Source organism: Diadema antillarum, unplaced genomic scaffold (genome assembly GCF_040938485.1).
Source record: "Diadema antillarum isolate AM-2024a unplaced genomic scaffold, OU_Dant_1.0 scf00000043, whole genome shotgun sequence".
NCBI lineage: Eukaryota > Metazoa > Echinodermata > Echinoidea > Diadematoida > Diadematidae > Diadema > Diadema antillarum.
Genome location: NW_027270932.1, coordinates 1,867,446 through 1,888,037, shown reverse-complemented (window position 1 = coordinate 1,888,037; position 20,592 = coordinate 1,867,446). Strand labels below are relative to the sequence as shown.

The following is a 20,592-nucleotide window of genomic DNA, read 5'->3' as shown; positions in this document are numbered from 1 at the left end:
CACTTACCAAGAGAATTGCAGTTAGACCAGTTACGCTATCATAATCATCTTTGTCTGATTTTAAAGGATCGATGCCACTGTTACCCAGAAACATTATTGCATCTAACGTTCTTCGATTTTCTTAGTTCACGACACGCTTAGCGTTGGCTTTACTTCACTCTTTTAGAGGTAGATTTACTCAAGCAGAAATTCCCATAAATAAAAAGCAGAGAAATAGAGAATTAAAGAACATGGCACCCGGGAACTCTCAGACAGATTGATAAAGTGCTAACCGCGACCTGCAATCATGACTCCGTGGAAATAGACCCAGCGCTTTTATGAGGGCATACTACTGAAGTTAATGATATTTGCACCTCTAAATTTGTATGACTGCACTGTTATAAAATCATACCCTGAAATTGCGTTCTCCCCCCCCCTTTTTTTGCGATGATAATTATGTATGAAATAACACAGATACGGTTTAGAATATTGAAAATGCTTCTTTTAGTAGAATAACACTTTTTTTTATTCATTTAGGAATACAGTTACTCAGAACAATGTCAGATTTAATCCACAATTTTATTTCGGAAACGCTATTTTACACAAAAGAAAACCCATGACTCTCACAGGGTTCCGTCCCATTTCTGTTTTTGTTGGGGGTTTTTTTCCGCCGTGGGGGCGGGAATGGGAGAAGTCTTAGCCCCTTGATTCGACCACCACGCCCCCCCCCCCCCAAAAAAAAAATGAAATAAAATAAATAAATAAAAATACAAATAGAATAAAACCAAACAAACAAACAAACAAGGTGGGGGGGGGGATTCCGCAGCTTTTGTGTTTGGAACGGGTGCGCACCACAGAACTCTTGAGAGTTCTGTGGTGCGCACCCCCATACACAATTTTGGCAGGGGCGTTTGAAGGTCCATGATCAGGTGATTTGATCATGTGACTCGGTGAGCCGTGATCATTATGCGTATGCCTAGTACAAGTATGCATGCACGGTTCGCGGTACCCACCGGCACTGTAGTGACGGTACCATACGTTACACACCACCACGGTGCAGCAGCGGCCCGTGGGATGTTCGTTACCTGGCCGAGACTTTGGGGACGGAGATTTTCGGCAGATTATCAGGTACTATTCAAGCGTAGACACATTTTCGAGCTAATTATAACCTGGCAATCACTATGATAACGCTCTCACTGAATATAAGCAATTCGATTTTGTTTTCCCATGGAGTTGGTTTGGGGCTTGACTAACCGCACCATGCACCAGCGACCCTACTCTACTGTACTGTCACTACTGTATACTGATTACTGGTTACAGCGCCCCGCGCCGCCGGGGTTAGGGCTTGACCGAAAGATTGGTCTGTATCTCAATCTGGTCGTCGGGGAAATGTTCCGCGGAGACTGCGTCTGGCTTCACGGATCCCCTCCTTATACGGAGGAGAGCGATATCGTCTAAAAAATAAAGACTCCTCTCGACAGACGGATCTTTCTGTCTAGACCCTTCTAGACTTGAAGTTAAACCTCGAAGGAGTAAAATCTAATCCCTGTTGCAGCTTTTCGTAGGAAGCTATCGTACTGGGATGGTACACGGTGACATCAACATGCAACATGATCAAAAAGGCCAACCCAACGGACGGAGCGTGTAGCAAATATAATAATCAATTATAAAATTTATAGTTACAAATAAAGATTTGTTAGGTGCAAGTAAAATTAAAAACAAGCTGCAAGTAAAATTAAAAACAAGCCGATGCGATGGATCATATTATCCTGGGGGGCTGCATGTTCCAAATAAATGAGAGGGTCGCGGACGAGGGCAGCCTCTCGGAAAGCAGTAGACCCTGTCTATACTCGAGAGGGCTTTTTACACTTGCAAATTTTTGCTTAGTCCCGTACCAATGTCGGGGGGGGGGGGGGGGGGGGGGCCTTAGCCCCACCGTTGGTACTGGACTTTCCTTAGCCCACTTTCTGTTTACTTGTTTTTGCCAGAGTGGGCTAGCCCCACTGATACCATGCTACTATCTGGCCCTGCAAAAAGCAGGGTTAGCACCGCAATTGCGGTGCCAAGCAAGCGAGTGTAAACAGAACGAAGAAATAATCCGGGCTAAGCGACGGAGACGAAGCCTGAACCACACAAAGTACTGGACTAATTATACGAGTGTAAAAAGGTCAGTTTTCTCTTTAGCCTGGGAGTGGGACAAGATCTTATTGGCAAGTGTAAAAAGCTGAAAAACTTGGTGCGGGATTAACGATAGTCCTGGGTCAGAGAGAGTACGGGGTTAAGAAACACAAGTGTAAAAAGGGCTTAGGTGTTCTTGAAGTATTGTACCGCAGAGTATGGTAGGCCGTTCCACAGGGCACAGTTTTCTTGTTCTTGTAAAAAATGAGTAGACCCCATCTATTTGTATATAGATCAATTGTGGCTTCCGAGACTGCATATTTGAGGAGGTGGTCATTTCTGCCAACAGGTTGCTGGGGTTATGATGGCTACATGAGAAGGAGATGTTGCGCAAGAAGACGGCGCGTCTGTAATAAACAGGTCACAGTCTAACTTGGATAGTAATGGTGTGACAGAAGATGAGTGTCACTATACTAATAAATTAATAGCTCGGTAAACAAAGCGGGCACCAGCAGCAGCACGTTGTAGGTCATACTTGACCGAAAGATCAGACTGTATCTGGTCGTCGGGGATACGTTCTGTGGAGACTGCGTCTGGCTTCGCAGATCCCCTCTGAGGAGAGCAATTGGCAATAACGTCAAAAAAATAAAAGACTCCTCCAGACAGACGGATCTTTCTGTCTAAGGTCATATGTTTTCCAATCAATTGATATTAAAACAAGTAAATTCATAAAAAAAATTCTTGGCCTCTACCCCATACTCAATTTGTGGGAGGACAAGTGCTTGTAGGCTTGGGCTTTCACCTCTTTGGAAAATGGAGACAGTTTTTGTCAAGTAGTCAAGGTCTGCATCTACGTCTACATTGGGGCTATCCTGGGTTTTAGGGGGCTGAATTATATTCTTAGGCTTCAGCCCCTAAACTATCCCTAAACCCGAGTTAACCCAACTCTAAACTGGAACCCTAACCTAACCCTGGGGTGCCGTATGACTGTGTACGTGTGTTGGGGTTGCTGGTGCGGTTAACCCTAACCCTGCCTAAACTCTAACCCTAGTAAACCCTAAAGCTGAACTGTACAAACAAGCCCCCAACCCAAACCCTTGGTCCCCCCCCCCCCCCCAAAAAGAAAAAAAAAAAAAAAAAAAAAAAAAGAAGGAAGTCTCTTGTAATGGACTTGCTGAGTGGAGAAAGAAGCTATCGGACCATAATGCTCTTCAGTCTTAACCCAATGAGGACGCACTGATTTGCTACAACATTACCCAGTAGACACCTGCTACATGTAGAGTATACTCGGGACTCGTCATCAATGGGTTTAAAGTAACCATTACTTTATGCTCTCTGTTTCATTGAAAAAAAAAAAGGTCATAGGTTTTCATGTGTAACAAAGTATGCACCCACTAAGAATCAACAGCGCTGTGAGGACAGTTACCCGGGCAACCACCTGCAGATGGGCCAATCAGGAAGAAGCTCTCATGAGACGATTTCCAAGGTCTCTTAGTGCTTGTGGACACCTTTCTCACCCGGAGGGCTCAGCTGCTAATTGCAGGTTAGTCTGACACCATTTAGACATCTCTCTGTTATTCTTTTACTGTAAGTATTTATTTCATTTTATTCATTTTTATTTGTTTTTTCTGTCATTAGCCAAGTTCATTAAAGTTCAAGAGCTTATAGTTTCATGGTGAAGGCATTTTTGTGCAAAAATACAGTTTTTAATTTGAAAAGTCGAAGGTGATATTTGATGTCCCAAGACATGTGAGACTTCCCAGCACACAAATAAAATGATGTGTTGCAAATTATTGGTCAGAGGCAGATCCAGGGGGGAGTGCAACAGGTGCCCCTCCCCATTTATTTAATTTTTTTGTTAAAACAAAAGAAATAAAACGAAAAACAAAAGTGGGGGCGTGCAACCCACTTTAATTCAGTAAAGGCGTCCCCTCTTTACAGAATATATGGATCCCCCCCCCCCCCTGTTAGCTGTTGTTTGTATCATAGGGTGGTGATAAGAGAAGAATGCATGTTGCTTTTGGCCTTCTATGTTTCTTTGGCATATCATATCACACCAGTTTCTTTTTTAAGTTGAATTTTTCACACTTCACACTTGATCCACCAGGTTATGGTATGTATTGGGTTAATAGGATGTACTGAAATCTTGATTCAAGTTAAACAAAAATTTCTGCGGCCTGTTGTATAATAGTTGAGATAAAATGCATGTCAGAATATCAAGCATACATATTTGTAAGTCTGTGATTATTGAAGTAATTCTGATTGGCAAATACCTGGCTTATTGTATGTTGGATGTTCTGATATATGTTTCACTGCATCTTTTCATGCAATAGGGCTGCAATGATTTAGATATTGGATTATATACTACTCAGTATGTCACAACATAATTGTATATGCAGATTATGTATCAGATTATATTTTAGATATACTACTACCACTTTCGGAATCTCTTCTGCATGGTTTATATTCTTAGCCGCAGCATGACGTAAAGCAACACATACCACCTTTGGTATCATAACAGATTTGCCCCTGTCTTTCTTTTTGTCCATGTCCCTAAATTGCAGTCAATTAGATATCACGTGGAAAAATAAAGATAGGAAGAAGAAAGTAATAGGAGTGTTGGCATGAATTTTTCAGTCAGTATCATTCTACAAACATTGTCCACCATCATTGGTTGATCATGGTTTCCTTTACCCTTTGTTATCCCTTTGTCTGCCATGGCACAGAAGTCAGAGATGTGTGTTCAGGCACGTCATTCCAGGGCAACAGTGCCAAAGTCGGCTCATCTGCACATCTCCTCAAAGTTGCTCCACTGGCACAGAGGTACCCCTCACGAGAGACCGGTTCCCCTCCGTTGTCAGGGGCGACTACGGGAAGGTCGGGGAGGACGACGTCAGATTCTTCCACGAGCTCCTGGAGGGGCGCATCATCACAGACGAGGATGAACTGTCGGGAGCCAACACAGACTGGATGAGAATTTGTAGAGGTAAATTGGTCAGTTGAAGGGCACCATAGAGTTAGACAATTTGTCGGTACCAAATACCAAATTTTTTGAAGGAGCAAGGTTTTCTTCTATGTTATGCTAAAGTTTGAGATCGTAGAGGGAACAGGAAATTGTGTTTTGTGGCAGGGTTTTTTTTTACACTTTTTTTTTACACTTTTTTTTTGCAAAGTGTAATTACACTGTAGATGTGTCTTACAAAGTGTTACCTTTTCATTTCTTCTAAACCCTGTACACACTCACCACCTTCAACTCTATTAAATAACTTTAGAAAGGATAATGTTACTGCTTTAAAGGTTGGCATTAACCATCAACAGAATATGTTAATGAAGAGTGCATAATTCTAGCTTAATCTGATACTCTCTTCATTGTTGTTGCTCCAGTGGTTTACATCCTTTTTTTTTCTTTTTTTTTAATCCAATTGTTTGGATAATAGGAGAGTCCATTTTAATGAGTTCTACTTCCTTTTAAAGCTTAAAGTCTGCTCCTTCAGATTCTGCTTTTTAACTAAAAATCCATGTCAAGTGACTTTTTTGTTGATTTGTGATGCAGGGTCACAAATTGTTGCAATCCAAGAGCTTGAAGAGGGAGCAGACGTACAATTGGCAACCCTTGGTACAGACACAGTTGAAATGTGCAGAAGAAAAGATTCAATTTAACTACTTGTTGGCTCTCGGAACTCCATGAATCCACTTCAAATTGTGATAATATCCCTTGTACCATTAAATCATCCACGTCCTTGAATACCATTGATACAATTGAATGTGCATTGTCATGATAGCCATTCAGTGTAATCATAAACTATTGGGAAAATAAAGAATAGAATGGAATTGAATTTACTCAACAAGGTGCTACCATATACAATAGACTGATAGTAATGAGAGAAAACAGAAAATAAATTGGATTCTTCTCATCTTCTGGTAACTATTATATCAAGTGTTGTTTAGAGTCTAATAAGTGGAATATCTACATAAAATCTGTATATTCAAAAATAAAGAATAGAATGGAGTTGAATTAACTCATCAGAGTGCTACAATATACAATATTAGTCATGAGAGCAAACAGAAAATAAATTGGATTCTTCTCATCTTCCGATAACTGTTACATCAAGTGTTGTTTAGAGTCTAATAAGTGGAATATCTACATGGAATCTGTATACTCAAAGAGGCTGTGCTATGTGGAGACCTTGAATAAAGATCCAGGTCTGTAATGGCATGATTACCATGCTCTATTCAAACAACAAATCCAGGGGCTGCGAGCAATTGAGGGTATCGCCAATACAATGTACGTAGGTGCCGTGCGCAGAGCAGCGTTTTAGATGCATTATGGGATAGCTCGGGTGGCAAACTAGCCCCAGTTTTGGCTGCACATGCACTTACAACACGCTCTGTCTTTATAGAGAGGTATTTTTTGTTGAAGATTTCTTCGCTTTCCATCATGTGATTAGCACATTGAAGCCTTGCAGTAGTGAACCATGACTCTAGTGACCGCAAATCAGTAAAGCTTTATAATAGACACTTTCAACTCTTTTAAGCTGAATTATAGCCAAGAAAAAAACGGCTAACATCGGAAAAGCAGACAAAGAACTCCATTGAATCTCATGGGAACTACGACTCGCATTTGACAACCGGAAGCGAACAATGGACCAAGGAATCCCACAGTGCACCTGTGACAGAGCTCTTTAGCGTGCGCAGGAGTTTTTTATGTCATTGGCGATAGCGAGAATTGGTTAGCACACAACTGGAGTTATATAATAATGTAACCCTTTGCCCCACAAGTATTTGGCAATTCTGCGTAGAGTGAATAGATCACATATCTAGTTCCTGTGAGATGAGAAAGTTATGAATGCAGAATATTATGTTTCATGGAGAGCTGTTTGTATCCCTCTTGCATCACAAAGAGAGGAAGGGAGAGAAAGTAGCTATTAAACCTGTTCAGGATGGACTGATTTTGCTTCAACATGCCTTTCCCACAGACACCAGCCTGAGTATACTCGGGACTTGTCCTCAGCGGGTTAACAGGGGAACGCTGACTGGTTTTATGTAATAAAAGTTAATCATCAAGTTAGAATTCATCAGTTTAATATTATGCAAGTAGTATTCCAGTTCTCAGCTCTGCTTTTAGGAGTCATAATGAGAGGTATAGTGAGCTAACTTGCATTACTGATGAAAATTCCTCCCCCACCCCCCCCCCCCCCCCCCAAAAAAAAAAAATCAACAAACAAGTGCACAAACAATAATCAAACAAAACAAGTAAAAATTAAACAAACACCCCCTCCCCCTCCCCCCCCAAAAAAAACCACACAAACAAGCAACAAATCATTTGTAACAGTGATAAAGACCCTTATGTGTTTAGATTTAAAAAATTAAGTTACATTGTATACCTTGTGTAAATGAAATCCTTCTATATGATGTAGATTGTGGCAATGAGAGGGCAAAGGCCGGTATACCTGTGCCTCACCACCATCCCGTCATAACTCATGATTTTAATTTTTTTCTTTCTTTCTTTCTTTTTTTCTTTTTTTTTTTTTTGGGGGGGGGGGGGTGTGCTAGTTTGATTTTAACCTTACAGGATGAGTACAGAGTATCCGAGTGTACTCGGGTTAACCTGTTCTTTATGGCAACCTGATATGCCAGGTTCTCCAAATGTAGACAAGAGTGTCTGCATGTGTGCCCTGAATTCATGTTAACATTTGTTATGCTGACCAGACAAATGTCTATGATTGAGTGGTGAGAGTTTTTCCATTAATTTATGTTCTTTTTACTGTATGAAAAGTGCATACATTTTTGTCTAATTTACCCTTTCCAACATAGCAGTGTGCTTGTTTTGTTGTAAAACTTTTATAAAGATGTACATAGCAATCAAGCTGAGCTCATTAGATGTAGACTTTCACTTTACAGTGTCATGTATAGCAAAAGAGTCTGCGAGCCAAGCTTGTGCTCTGTTCATATTTCACGGCCGATTGATATTTCATATTGTTCAATGGCACATGCAGTTGAACGTGGAAAGTAGATACATGTACTGGAAAGAATCGGTTGCAAGTGGTTATAAAGGAAAATCTGCGATATTTACATGTCAGTGTTGCCAAATTTGGAGCATCAAAATCTTTTCTCATTTGCAGGCAGCAGCCGGCTCATGCTGAGACCAAAGACAACCGAAGAGGTGTCCAAGATCCTGGCCTATTGCCACAGCAGAAACCTGGCAGTTGTCCCTCAGGGTGGCAACACCGGTCTGGTTGGGGGCAGTGTGCCTGTCTTTGATGAGGTCATTGTGTCAACGACTCTCATGAATCAAGTCCTGAGCATCGATGAGACATCAGGTAACAAATTTCTCTGGGCAAAGAGCATGAATGGTGTTCCATTCTTGAATTTCCTGTAATGAAATAAAGAGTTCCGTATTTGCCACACACCAGTTACCCTTTACATGTACAGTTGAACCTCTCGTATCCGGACAAGTCGGGACCGGGGCTCATCCGGATAAGGGATTTGGCCGGATACTGGAGACTCAATGCTTTATACATGTACATATACATACACATGTACTGATGTAGCCCATTGTAGTACCACATGTAGTAATGTGTATACTGCAACCTTTTCATTGTTACATTTGGGGATGTTTGGGGATGTTAAAATGTCTGAAGGTAAGCAATTTGGGAGGAAATTTGATGTAATGTATGTTAATCATGTTGGAAGTAATATGTAATTCATGTGTGTTTGTGTAGGAGTTCTCAAGGAGTTGGGAATCCCCCTTTCCTCCCATAATCATTAAAAAAAAAAATCACGGCGAGATTGCGTCCGTATAATAGAGAGATCCGGATAAAGGGAGGCCGGATAAGAGAGGTTCAACTGTATGTAGAATCTTTGTGGCTTAGGTTTGTATTCCACCTAAACTTTGTCTGGGTTATTACCCCATTCCACACAGATTTTCTCTTATTGGTCACTCATCAGAAGCAAAGTTTGGTGCTTCCGGCAACCTACCAAAGTTTATCGAATTGCAGTCTGATGAATCCGCCTTGATTGGTCGACTATAATCATATCAGTGTCAGACATGTAGAGCGGGATCCTCATTGGACCATCTTGCCTCATCAGATCACCGCCCAACATGTCTGACACTGACCTGATAGTCGGCCAGCAGATGTTGGATTCATCAGACTGTGCTCCAATACACTACGGTAGGGAGACAGAAGCGATGAACTTTACTTCCGATGAGTGACTGATGAGAGAAAATCTCTTTGGAATAGGGGTATAAAGAGCATGAATGGTGTTTCATTCTTGAATTCCCTGCTATAGAATAGCCTTACCTGCTATACACCAGTTATCATTTAAAGGACAAGTCCACCTTCATATACTGTACATAAGGATTGAGAGAATGCAGCAATATTAGCAGAACACATCAGTGAAAGTTTTGAGGAAAATTGGACAATCCGTTCAAAAGTTACGAATATTTTAAGTATCTGCGTAGTCACTGCTGGAAGAGAAGACTACTACAGTGAATGATGTCACATGCGTACAACTGTATAAGGAAAATAAAAAGAGAATTTCACAAAACTTTACTTTTTGAATAAAGTGCACTGGTCTTCGACTTGCTACTGACATATGTTAAGGGTAATATTATTCTCCCTGCCTGCTGAAAGAGAGAAGCCGAGTGCTCTTTTGTTATGGGAGAAAAATGGAATTATGTTGAATTTTCTGTATTCTTTCTTTATATTGTTGTACTTGTGTGATCCATGACATCACAAGCTATAGTAGTCTTTTCATCCAGCCATGACTGAGCAGAAACTTCAAAAATTCATAACTTTTTAACGGATTGTCCGATTTTGCTCAAACTCTCACTGATGTGTTCTAATATTGCTGCATTCATTCAACCAACTTGTCTATGAAGGTGAACTTGTCCTTTAAGTGAAATCTACGTAGCTTTGTTACCAGTTGCCTGATAAGTAGAATCTGTGTGGCTTGGTTTCTATTCCACACTGCATGCCTTATTCAAAAGTAAGAGAGACTAATTTTTGCCATGTTTTTCAATCATAAAGCTAGAAGTGTATATAACACTCAGTTCTTCAGGTGGCATCCTTCATATCAATGAATATTTTTTGCCGAATTGCCCTATTCAGAAATGGGAACAGCAATCCTTATTAGAAACTATAACAACAGTATATAGGTCAGTGACATCAAGAACTGTTACATTCATAAAACCTTGATGATAGTCATATAAACCACAAACAGAAAAATGAACTTTGCCATTTCAAAGTCTCTTGCCTTCTTCCAGATTTCCTACAAACTTTTGAAGGTAATGGTCTACAATTCAGCCAGTACCACTTGTAACCCGTTGAGGATGAGTCCTGAGTATACTTGGGCAAGCATCCATGGGAAATGTGTGTTGTAGCAAGATCAAATCGTCCTCAATGGGTTAAGCACAGACTTTTACGTTGCCATGCAGACATTGCTCCCTTTAACTCTTTATGCGCCACAGTGCAAACCCCCTGTGTGCCTCATTATTCCGAGACTGCAACACAGGCACGCTTTGGGAAGACATAATGTTTTTCAAATCCATGTATAACTGTTTGCTAATTTTGGTTAAATGCCAGACAAGCAATGAGCAAAGCTGTAGAGAAAGTCAGACGCTACGTCCTGATAAATTTTTTGACAGATTTGATTATTTTTCTTTTCCAAATGAGCAGTAGTTATATAACTGGCACAGGCATGACTTTTGTGCTCACAAGTACACAAAAAAATGACAGAAACTTTGAATTATCTTTGAAAACTTTGAAAATCCAATAGGGAACACCACTTGATATTCAATCACCACACAATGCAAAAGCTATGTGTGAGAGGAACAGAATTGCAAGCAAAGCTTTCATTGTACTATGGCATTTGGCAATTGATCGGCGTGGGTGGGTTTGAGCAGAATACACGAACTAGGCACACAGTCACCCGACTCGGGCTTGAGAGCGTAGCACATAAAGAGTTAATGGAACTTTTTCTACTCGTAAATTCAAATGGCATCTTTGAATTGAATTTTCATTATTAAGTATCTGTGATTTAAATGTGCCCTTATTGCACTATGTTCACTGATTACCAGGCATGGTTGGGAGCTTTCTTTGGCCAATTGCATGGATGTCTGGAAAATAATTGCCAATCAGTGTAGAGTACCTAATCCCTGTTGTGTCACCATGGCCATCCTGTTGCATTGAGGCACATTGATACTAATCTATGGAATGCATTAAATTTTACAACTATAGTCAAGTACGGAATGCTGGTGGAAAATCACGGCAAGTCAAGTTGCACGTAGGTGCATAGGCACATAAAGTGTTTCACATTTCATATTTGTGACAGTGCACCTCAAAACGAACATAAAGTCGCACACACTGATTTTGCGTGAAAATACGTGGAATGGGTCAACCTAGCTGAACTTGACTTTTTCATATTTTCTGAAAGAGCAGGTTTTTTTTACATTATGCTAAAATTTGGGATCATAAAACGGGCAGGAAAGTGTGTTTTTTAGCAGTTTATCTCTAACATTTTTGATAGAATAGTGTGATTAGGTATGTCTTTAGAATCCCTTTTTCATTTTTGAAAAACCTTGTCCACACTCTTCACTTTCAACTCTAATAACTTTTGAAAGGATTGTGCTACTGCTTTGAAAGTTGGCATTAATTATGGACAGATTGTGTTAATGAGGCATGTTTAATTTCAGTTTAATCTGATAATCCCTTCATTGTTGTTACTCTGGTGGTTTACTTCCTGTTTTTTGTCCCATTCATCGCACAGCCAGCACGGTTTGGTAAAGATTAAGCGCTTGAATAGACACTGTACTTCAGAGCCTCTTTTCTCAGTTCACAGTTTTCCTGAGTTTGTGCTTTCTTTCCAATATTTAGATAGGTTAGGAGAGTCCATTTGCTTTGAGTTATACATCATTTTAAAGCTTAAAGTCTGTTCTTTCAGAATATGGTCTTAACTAAAAATTCATGTCTGGCGACTTTTTGTTTGTTTTGAGGTGCAGGGTCACATTTGTACTCTGAAGGGTATTTATCTCCGAGACTACTGTATACGCCTTATATTTCGCGAGTCTAAATTTTCGCGAATTGGGACTTCCCGACAATTTCGCGAGTGGTTAAATTCACGATCGTGGAGTCCTGTACTGAACAGAGAAAGGTATACATGCGTATGTCATATTCATATCGGCATCAGAGTCAATATTTTCGCGTGTTTTTAATTTCGCGAATAGCAGCTGACTCGCGAAAGTCGCGAAAATAAAAACCTCGCGAAATATTCGGCGTATACAGTATTTCAGCCTACCTGCACCTCAATAACTTGCAAAATTTCAGTCATGGAAACAAAGACGATGCAAATTGAATATTCCAGTGATGAGTCAAGGTGAACAAAAACAAAATATCAAATCCTGGTGAAGTATCCTGAATGTTTCGTAATCTTGATACCACTATTCAACATCAACAGGTGGAATCCAGTGTACGATGTCCTATTTGTGTGATTACTCTAACAGTAAATTATTGTGAAAGTGGAAATTTTCATGGTGTTGAAACTTTCGTGCATTTCGCAACTAGAAATCGGTGCAAAAATAAAAGCACACAAGTATTTTTGCTTGCCATATGTTCCTGTAGTTGATGTCTTGATTCTGCAGAATTAAAAACATGCAAATCTCATCTTACCCAGCTTAGCACACACACACACACACACACACACACACACACACACACACACACACACACACACACACACACACACACACACACACACACACACACACACACACACAAAAAGTAGTCTCACGAAAATATCCACTTTTACAGTATATTATCTCTGTACCTAAAAGTACATAAGGCAATATGATTTGTGATATTTTTTGTTCTTTGTTCTCCCCAGGAATATTAGTGGCCCAAGCAGGATGTGTGCTCGAAAAGTTGGACAGTGTTGTTAGTGAGTATGGCCTAGCCATGCCCCTGGATCTCGGTGCAAAGGGCAGCTGCTGCATCGGGGGTAACGTGTCCACCAATGCTGGGGGACTGAGGCTCCTAAGGTACGGGTCACTGCACGGCACTGTCCTCGGAGTGGAAGCAGTAAGTCACAGATGATGATAATCTTATAGACATTCCAGGTGAAATCTAAATGAGCTGATTGGTAAAAGCATTGTACATCTCACATATTGTTCAACTTAAACCACAATTTGATTGGGAGTTGTTGATGCGTGCATAAAAATCAATAGTTGGGAACAGGCTTAGCTTACCCCAGGTCGTTCTTTTCACATGATTGCTACATTTATGATTTTTTTTTTGTATTAAAAGTATATGTTTTTACTAACATTCGTCCTGAAAATAGTTATTTTCTGTGGTTAGAACAATAATTATGACATTAATACAAATGAGGATGAATACGAATACAATTAGGAGGATGAAGATAATGGTCATAATCATCATTGTCGTCATCATCATCATTTTAATCATGGTCAGTGCTGATAAAAAATCTATGCTATTCACCCAAATGTAAAGATACTTGTTACCATATTATTCTAAAATGCTTCATAACATGTGATCAATGGTACCACCTACAACTGTACTTTTAATTCTGCAGAGATTATCTTACGAATATGCTGATAGCATCAATGATAATGTTTCACTAATTTAGTGTAATCTCTTAAATTTAGCATGACAGTAATCAGAGGAAGGATGCCAAGGACACCATACAGTTTTGAAAGGAAATAAGCAAGAAATATTATTGATAAAGTGCCAGACTATAAATGAATTTCATATTAAGGACACAGGCTTCCACTGCACTCATTTACCAAAAAAAAAAAAAGAAGTAATAATAAATAAATAGATAAATATAAAATAAAAAATATTGAATCTGAAAAGAGTTGTGCATGGGCCCCATACTCAGGTTTAAAAAAGAATAAAAACTAAACAAAAAAAGGTGAAATGATAAATCAGTCTGACAGCACTATAGGGCATTTTATATGTGCAAACTGTTGATTTGTGTTCAACATATTTTTCTTGTGTGCATGTGTGGCAAGGAACACATTCTGAACAAGGTCAAGCAAAGCAATGAGCCCTAGATTAGAGGGGTGTGTCGATAGACTGAAATAGCTTTTGTAGTGATGTTACATTGTCTCTTTCATAGTATCCATCAACATGAATTGACCTTGTAGCAATTTTTATGTACTTTTGGTGATGCTCTTTTTATTTTCAAGCATGGAAGGCAGTAGGCATGGATAGACACGTTCTTTTAGGAAACTACACAATGTACCGTACATGTAGAATGACCTACTACGTACTGTGTAAAATAATGAGAAGCACATTACTAGTGATGTCACATACTCCATTTATACAGGGTATTTAGAGCATTCCAGGGCCCATTTCATTATAAAAAAAAAAAGTTGATATGATAGCAACTCTAGCTAGAATGGCAATTGTCATGGTAAAGACAAGAATCCAGCTTTCTGAGTGGCTGTTGCTATTTGAAGTTGCCATGCCAGCAAGAGTTGCTATCCCAACATCTTTTATGAAATGGAGCCCAGGAGCACTCCTTAACCCGTCGAGGACGGACTGATTTTGCTACAGTACAACACGCTTTTCCCATAGACAGTTACCTGAGTATACTCGGGACTCGTCCTCAATGGGTCAAGCCCTCTGAACTCTGTTTGAACAGGCAATTATGCTCTCGAACACTCTAGAGTTATGCCCCTCTAAAGGCTCTAGGTTTAGGAGTGTATGTGAAATGCCTGACACTCTGTTGAAATGATCACCAATGTTTTGAGCGCTCCAGGAATGGGTATGTGGTGAGGGCTGTGCATTTAGTTTTACCATATTAGATGTTCTCACGCACCAGGAGGTTACAAGCATGAAAATGCCCCTTTCAATCACTTTGACTGTGGTCTCAATGAGTGATGTTTTTCATTATGAAATGCATAACTTTCAGTAGATTGAGCATTACTTGCGATCAATGACAAGGTTGTTTAAAAAACACAATTGTTGATTGATTGCACCTTACGCTCAATCCTTATGAAACAGGCCCTAGATATCATGTATTTATTTCTTCACTAGGTCTCCCTGTACTGTGGCATTCCCTGCATAAAAATTTTGTTCCCTTGTTGTATGAAAATATCCTTGAATTGAGGTGTAGCATGCGTGAAGAGAATTTAATGACAAGTGACAAACCATGTGCCAAAGACCTGAGTAGGTATCTTTCACATGAATCCCATGCCTTGCTTCTCCCTTTCAGGTTCTCGCAGATGGCCAAATTGTAGACTGCCTATCCTCCCTGAACAAGGATAACACTGGGTATGACCTGAAGCAACTCTTCATCGGCTCGGAGGGGACCCTGGGCATTGTCACTGCAGTGGCCATCAAGTGCCCGCAGAGACCGAAAGCCGTCAACCTCGCGTTTCTGGGTGAGCTCAGTTGCGTGCAAACTGCAGGCTGGAATATGGCTTCCCTCATAATGTAGAATCCCCATGTCTCTTCGTGCTATTTTTGGACTCATAGACAATAACAAACTATGGTTGTAAGATGTGTCTATGGATTTGTTGGGGGATGTTGTGGATGTTGTTTCTTTTGGGGGGGGGGGGGGAGGCTGTTGCATTACCAATGGTCAAATGGAGGTGATTCAAAGGATCTGTTTTTATCCATATCCATAGATGCAATTACTTGCGTTCATGACACAAAATCAGAAGTCTTCTTGCTTATTTCATTTGTTATTTCATATAGAACTATAATGTACTGATTATTTTTTAAAACTGCTTGTCAGACTTATACATTACTTTTTTTGAGAGAGAGAGAGGACACACTTTGTAACAATCAAACAAACAAACAAATAAAAAGATGATCCAAATTCATGAAATTCTTCTGTCGAGAGGTTTTTTATGCAACTGATTGAAATTGCCCTGCATCTACGTAAATAAGCACTGAATTGATCAGTGTTTTAATAGTAGCCATGAGGATTTTTATCATGGCTACTACTGGAACACTGATGAATTCAGTGCTTATTTATGCCGATGCAGGGCAATATCAGTCAGTTGCATAAAAAAACAAACGCTGGCAACAGTTAACAGCGCCCCCATTGAGGGAAGCCATGCAGATCATTGTGTTTCGTAAATTAGGTTGTTTGTGCTGTGGATGCTACAGTCGTCACCGCTTAAAGGACAAGTTCACCTTCATAAACATAAGGATTGAGAGAATGTAGCAATATTAGTAGAACACATCATTGAAAGTTTGAGGAAAATCAGACAATCCGTTCAAAAGTTATGAATTTTTGAAGTTTTTGTGCAGCACCCGCTGGATGAGAAGACTACGGCAGTGTATGAATAACTTAGATGTCACATGCGTACAACAATACAAGGAAAATATAAAGAGAATTTCACAAAATTCCATCTTTTTAAAAAAGTACTCGTTACCGATAAATGTTATGGGTAATATTATTCCCCCTGCCTTTAGAAAGAGGCAAGTCAATTGCTCTTTTATTATGCGAAAAAAGTGAAAATATGTTGAATTTTCTTTTATATTTTCTTTATACTGTTGTACGCATATGACTCACAAGCTGTAGTAGTCTCCTCATCCAGCTGTTCCAACACAAAAATTTAAAAAATTCATAACTTTTGCATCGATTGTCCAATTTTCCTCAAACTTTCACTGATGTTTCTACTAATATTGTTGCATTTTCTCAATCCTTATGTTTATGAAGGTGAACTTGTCCTTTAAGTGGGAGGGGTTGGGAGACAAGTCTTTGCCCGTCTAACTGGTGCTCTCACTCATTACAAGCTGTGGCTGGTATTGACCCATGCAAACCGCACAACATGAAGCCCAGTATGTGGGCATTACATTTAACCATGCACAGTTTATATAATATTTGACCCACTGATGACCACAGCAACTAGAACGCATATGCTAAGACGCGCAGACACAAACCAGCAATAAAAATAAAAGACACAGCAGTCTCGTGATTAAGGGGATTGTACATTGGAACAAACCTTTGTTCATTTGATCCACAAAATAAGCCTTTTTAGAGTTCACAGTACATACAATGTACAACGTAGCAAGTCACAATACATGCTGTAGCTATGACCCTATCAACACAGAGAGGAAGAATGCACTGTTCACTTTAAAGGTCCTGTTTACCTTTGGGAACAGTGATTTTAAAAAATTTCAAGATATGACATTTAATGCATACATTGTATGTGTAGGTCTGTACCACAAAACATCTTATTATGTAGAATTATGTAATAAAGCCTAAAATATAAGGAGATATCTGTATTTTTCTCAATAAACTGTAACTGTTTACAGTTTAGTCTAGAATCATTTTTATTTTAGCTATTGTTCACATTTTGTATATTAAACAATATTCAACTTTATTCAAATTTTTACAGTGGTTGTTTCTATCCCTAACTCTTATTTTAGAACTATTACTGTAAAGCACTAATGCTGGGTTTTTGTTTGAACTACAAATGGTAAATCATGCCTTTAACAGTTTAACTTTAATTGATTGACACAGAAACATTCGTTTGCTCATATTCATGCCTGTTTGTGCTGCCTGTCACACACAAACACACACACCAAATGAATACTATACACAAACCGGGAGAGTTTGGGCCGCACGCGGGGTAGGTGATCTGACTTTCAGTATTACACTGAGAGGGTGGTAAGTGCATGAGTTGAAGCTGACGATGCTCGATAGACCGACTGCCCTACGTCCTACTGCATAGCAGCAATTCCTTGGACTGCAATTAGCATAGTCTGGAATTGGCTAGAAAATAACCCATCTGGTAATGGAAATGAAATCTCTGTGACTATTTCTATTGGATTTAGTTATTATTTTCAGACATTTATAATGGACAACAAAAGTATTTCAGCAAAAATTTGACCAGGTAAAGCAATTTTAGTTCCAATTGTAAGTGGTGGGTATAACATGTGAAACTTTTTTTACATCAAACTTTGTTGCACTTAAGCAGGGTTCTCACTAAAGCAGCTCCTGGTTAATGGGTGACCACTGTGCTTGATTTTATTTTGATATGATTTGTGCACATTTTTCACACAAATCAACACACAAAAAGATTCTTTGATACATAACTAAAAAGAAAAAAAGATAATTATTCCAACAAAGAAGGAAGGTCCTACAGAATAGATCAATTAATTTGTGGAACAGATTATCTCTTATCATAGGAGAGAAAAAAGTAATTGGAATGTTAGTATGGTTGCAAAAGTTGTGTCAGAGAAATGATGATTTTTTTTTGTGGATAATGATGAGTTCCAGGTCTGAGTTTCCGGAGGCATATCTATGCACCCTTCTGTTGACCTCTTCCTTTTTAAGAAAAATATAAACAAATAAAACTAATGATGTAGAAATCAGCCTCAAACAGCAAAGATGTGGCTGTAACAAGCTACATACTTTGTTTATAAAATATGTTGTTGTTTTTTTTTTCCAATAATGAAAATTGGTAACAAACAGGCAGAAGGCTCATTGATGTAATGCAAGAAGAGTTAAGAGAACAAAAGGATGTGCTGACCATGAATATGATTGTGGATCATAGGCATTAAAGATTGCATTTCTGGACGCCGCAGTATCCAGAAGAGCAGATAAGATGCTCCCAGGTCACTTGCGGCCCATTAGCCAATCACAAATTAAGGGGTTTTCTTGAGAAATCTCATTTCGTGATGCTGCGTACGTACGTTCATCCATGATAGCCCCGTAGTAATCGCTGACCATGTACTGGACTGTATTTGTCTCATTGTTTGAGGGAGGCATTGTGTTGATGGCACTGTCCTCCATCCAACCTCTCAAGATTTTATTATCTGGATGCCCGGAGGACATCTTGAGCCACCTCCTCTTGGGGGCTTGTGTTTGTCATGTCAGTCTGCAGTCCAGGGGCCACCACTGTTAGAAATCAAATGGGGGAATAAAAGAGGAGGCTGATTCGGGAGAAGTTTCTAAACCCGTCGAGTTTCACTCCTCCACACATGACCTGTGTCATCAATATTTCCAAAGATAGAAGTGACACACAAAGGAATAGAGAAATAAATGATTCAGGCTAGACTGTAAACAGAATAAAACTTCAAATAACATCATGTGATCTTAAATGAAAGAAAGATATTATTCAGAAGGGTGAAGGTTCAGATGCGAGTTTCTTCACTCTGTCTCCCTCTACAAATTAAATTTGTTAAGATCCCAACTGCCGACCTGTAAATTAACAAACATGGTTCCTTTTTTCCGACATGTTTGTTGATTTACAGGTCAGCAGTTGCTTTTTTTTTAATTTGTAGAGGGAGACAAAGTGAAGAAACTCGCATCTGATAATGTGATCTTCTTTCACAAAATCAGTAATGAGTTGTCACACGAAATTTCGGATTAAGGGTCAGATTCTTGTAGATGAAATTCTCAGGGAGGGCATGCCAATCTTGCTATTACATGCACTTCCCGTATACACCTGCCCGAGTATACTCGGAACTAGTATTCAACAGGTTAAGCAATACGATTACTCATTATGATTAGATGTTCTGGACTCACCAAAATTAATGGTGGAAAATTGAAAATGCTTGGATGAAACTTAAGAGAAAAGGAAGTTTGAAATCAAATGTCAATTTTGAGTTCACCCATTAGTTTGCGACACACAAAATACATCTGTAGGGATATAGAGCTTCCTACGTAGCAACCACTCAGAAGGGATCATAAAATTGTAGGACTTCAATTTTCAACAACATTCTATTCTTGGAGAATGGCAGAGTGCCAAAGTAACTGCTGACTTATTACCTCCGCCAAGGGAGGAGGTTATGTTTTCATTACTGTTGGTTTGTTTGTTTGTTTGTTTGTTAGTATAGTTAGTTTGTCCATGTGCAAAATAACTCAAAGAGTAGTTGACAGATTTGGATGAAACTTGCAGGAAAGATTTAGTATGATACAAGTAACAGATAATTAAATTTTGGTAGTGATCCGACAATTATGGGAGAATTTATGAAGGATTTTTGGCATTTTGGCAGGTAGGGTCAATGAACTTGGGGGTTCAGGCTGCGCATATTTGAGATTTGCATGTGCGCACTAAAGTGTATGCTCTTATTTCTGCTAGGGCGATTTGCGCCGTGCAGCTGAGGGTTTATGACGTAACGAAGGCTTCTGTACTGGAAAATCGGGCGACTTTCAGCACATGCTATACCTATAAGTATGTATGGGTGGAAATCGCTGATCTCTTATGGAAGAACAAGATCAGTGGTGGAAATGAGCTGCATGCTGGGCGGAGGTCTGTGCTCTCAGAGTGCTTCTCTAGTAGTTTCATAAAGTTTCTGCCCTGTTCTTCTTCCATGGGTGGAATTTACAATGAGTGGTTTCTGCAAATCACATGGGGGACATGGGGGTGGGGGGTGTAACATATTTGCCTCCCCCAAGATCTCAGCCATCGATCAAGCAATCATGGCGAAAGTTGACACAAATGTTGCCCATTATGTTATCTCCAAGAATGAGTCATTCGTTTTCCCCAGATATGGTTATTTTCTCTTAACT

At 39.5% G+C, this 20,592-nt stretch overlaps 1 protein-coding gene across 2 annotated transcripts in view; it reads left to right on the top strand.

Annotated features, from left to right (window-relative positions):
• The first annotated feature begins 1,085 nt into the window (after positions 1-1,085).
• Positions 1,086-20,592, top strand: part of LOC139713270 (D-2-hydroxyglutarate dehydrogenase, mitochondrial-like) — a 35,746-nt gene continuing 16,239 nt past the window's right edge. Inside the window, exons 1-6 of one of the 2 annotated variants that reach the window (XM_071625025.1) lie at positions 1,086-1,107; positions 3,506-3,640; positions 4,824-5,083; positions 8,220-8,417; positions 12,979-13,172; positions 15,331-15,499. In XM_071625025.1, the coding sequence (XP_071481126.1) occupies positions 3,567-3,640; positions 4,824-5,083; positions 8,220-8,417; positions 12,979-13,172; positions 15,331-15,499 (895 nt within the window). In that variant the 5' untranslated portion in view covers positions 1,086-1,107; positions 3,506-3,566. Of the gene's footprint in view, positions 1,108-3,482; positions 3,641-4,823; positions 5,084-8,219; positions 8,418-12,978; positions 13,173-15,330; positions 15,500-20,592 lie in introns of those variants that run through there. The other variant, XM_071625018.1, reaches the window with a different exon arrangement.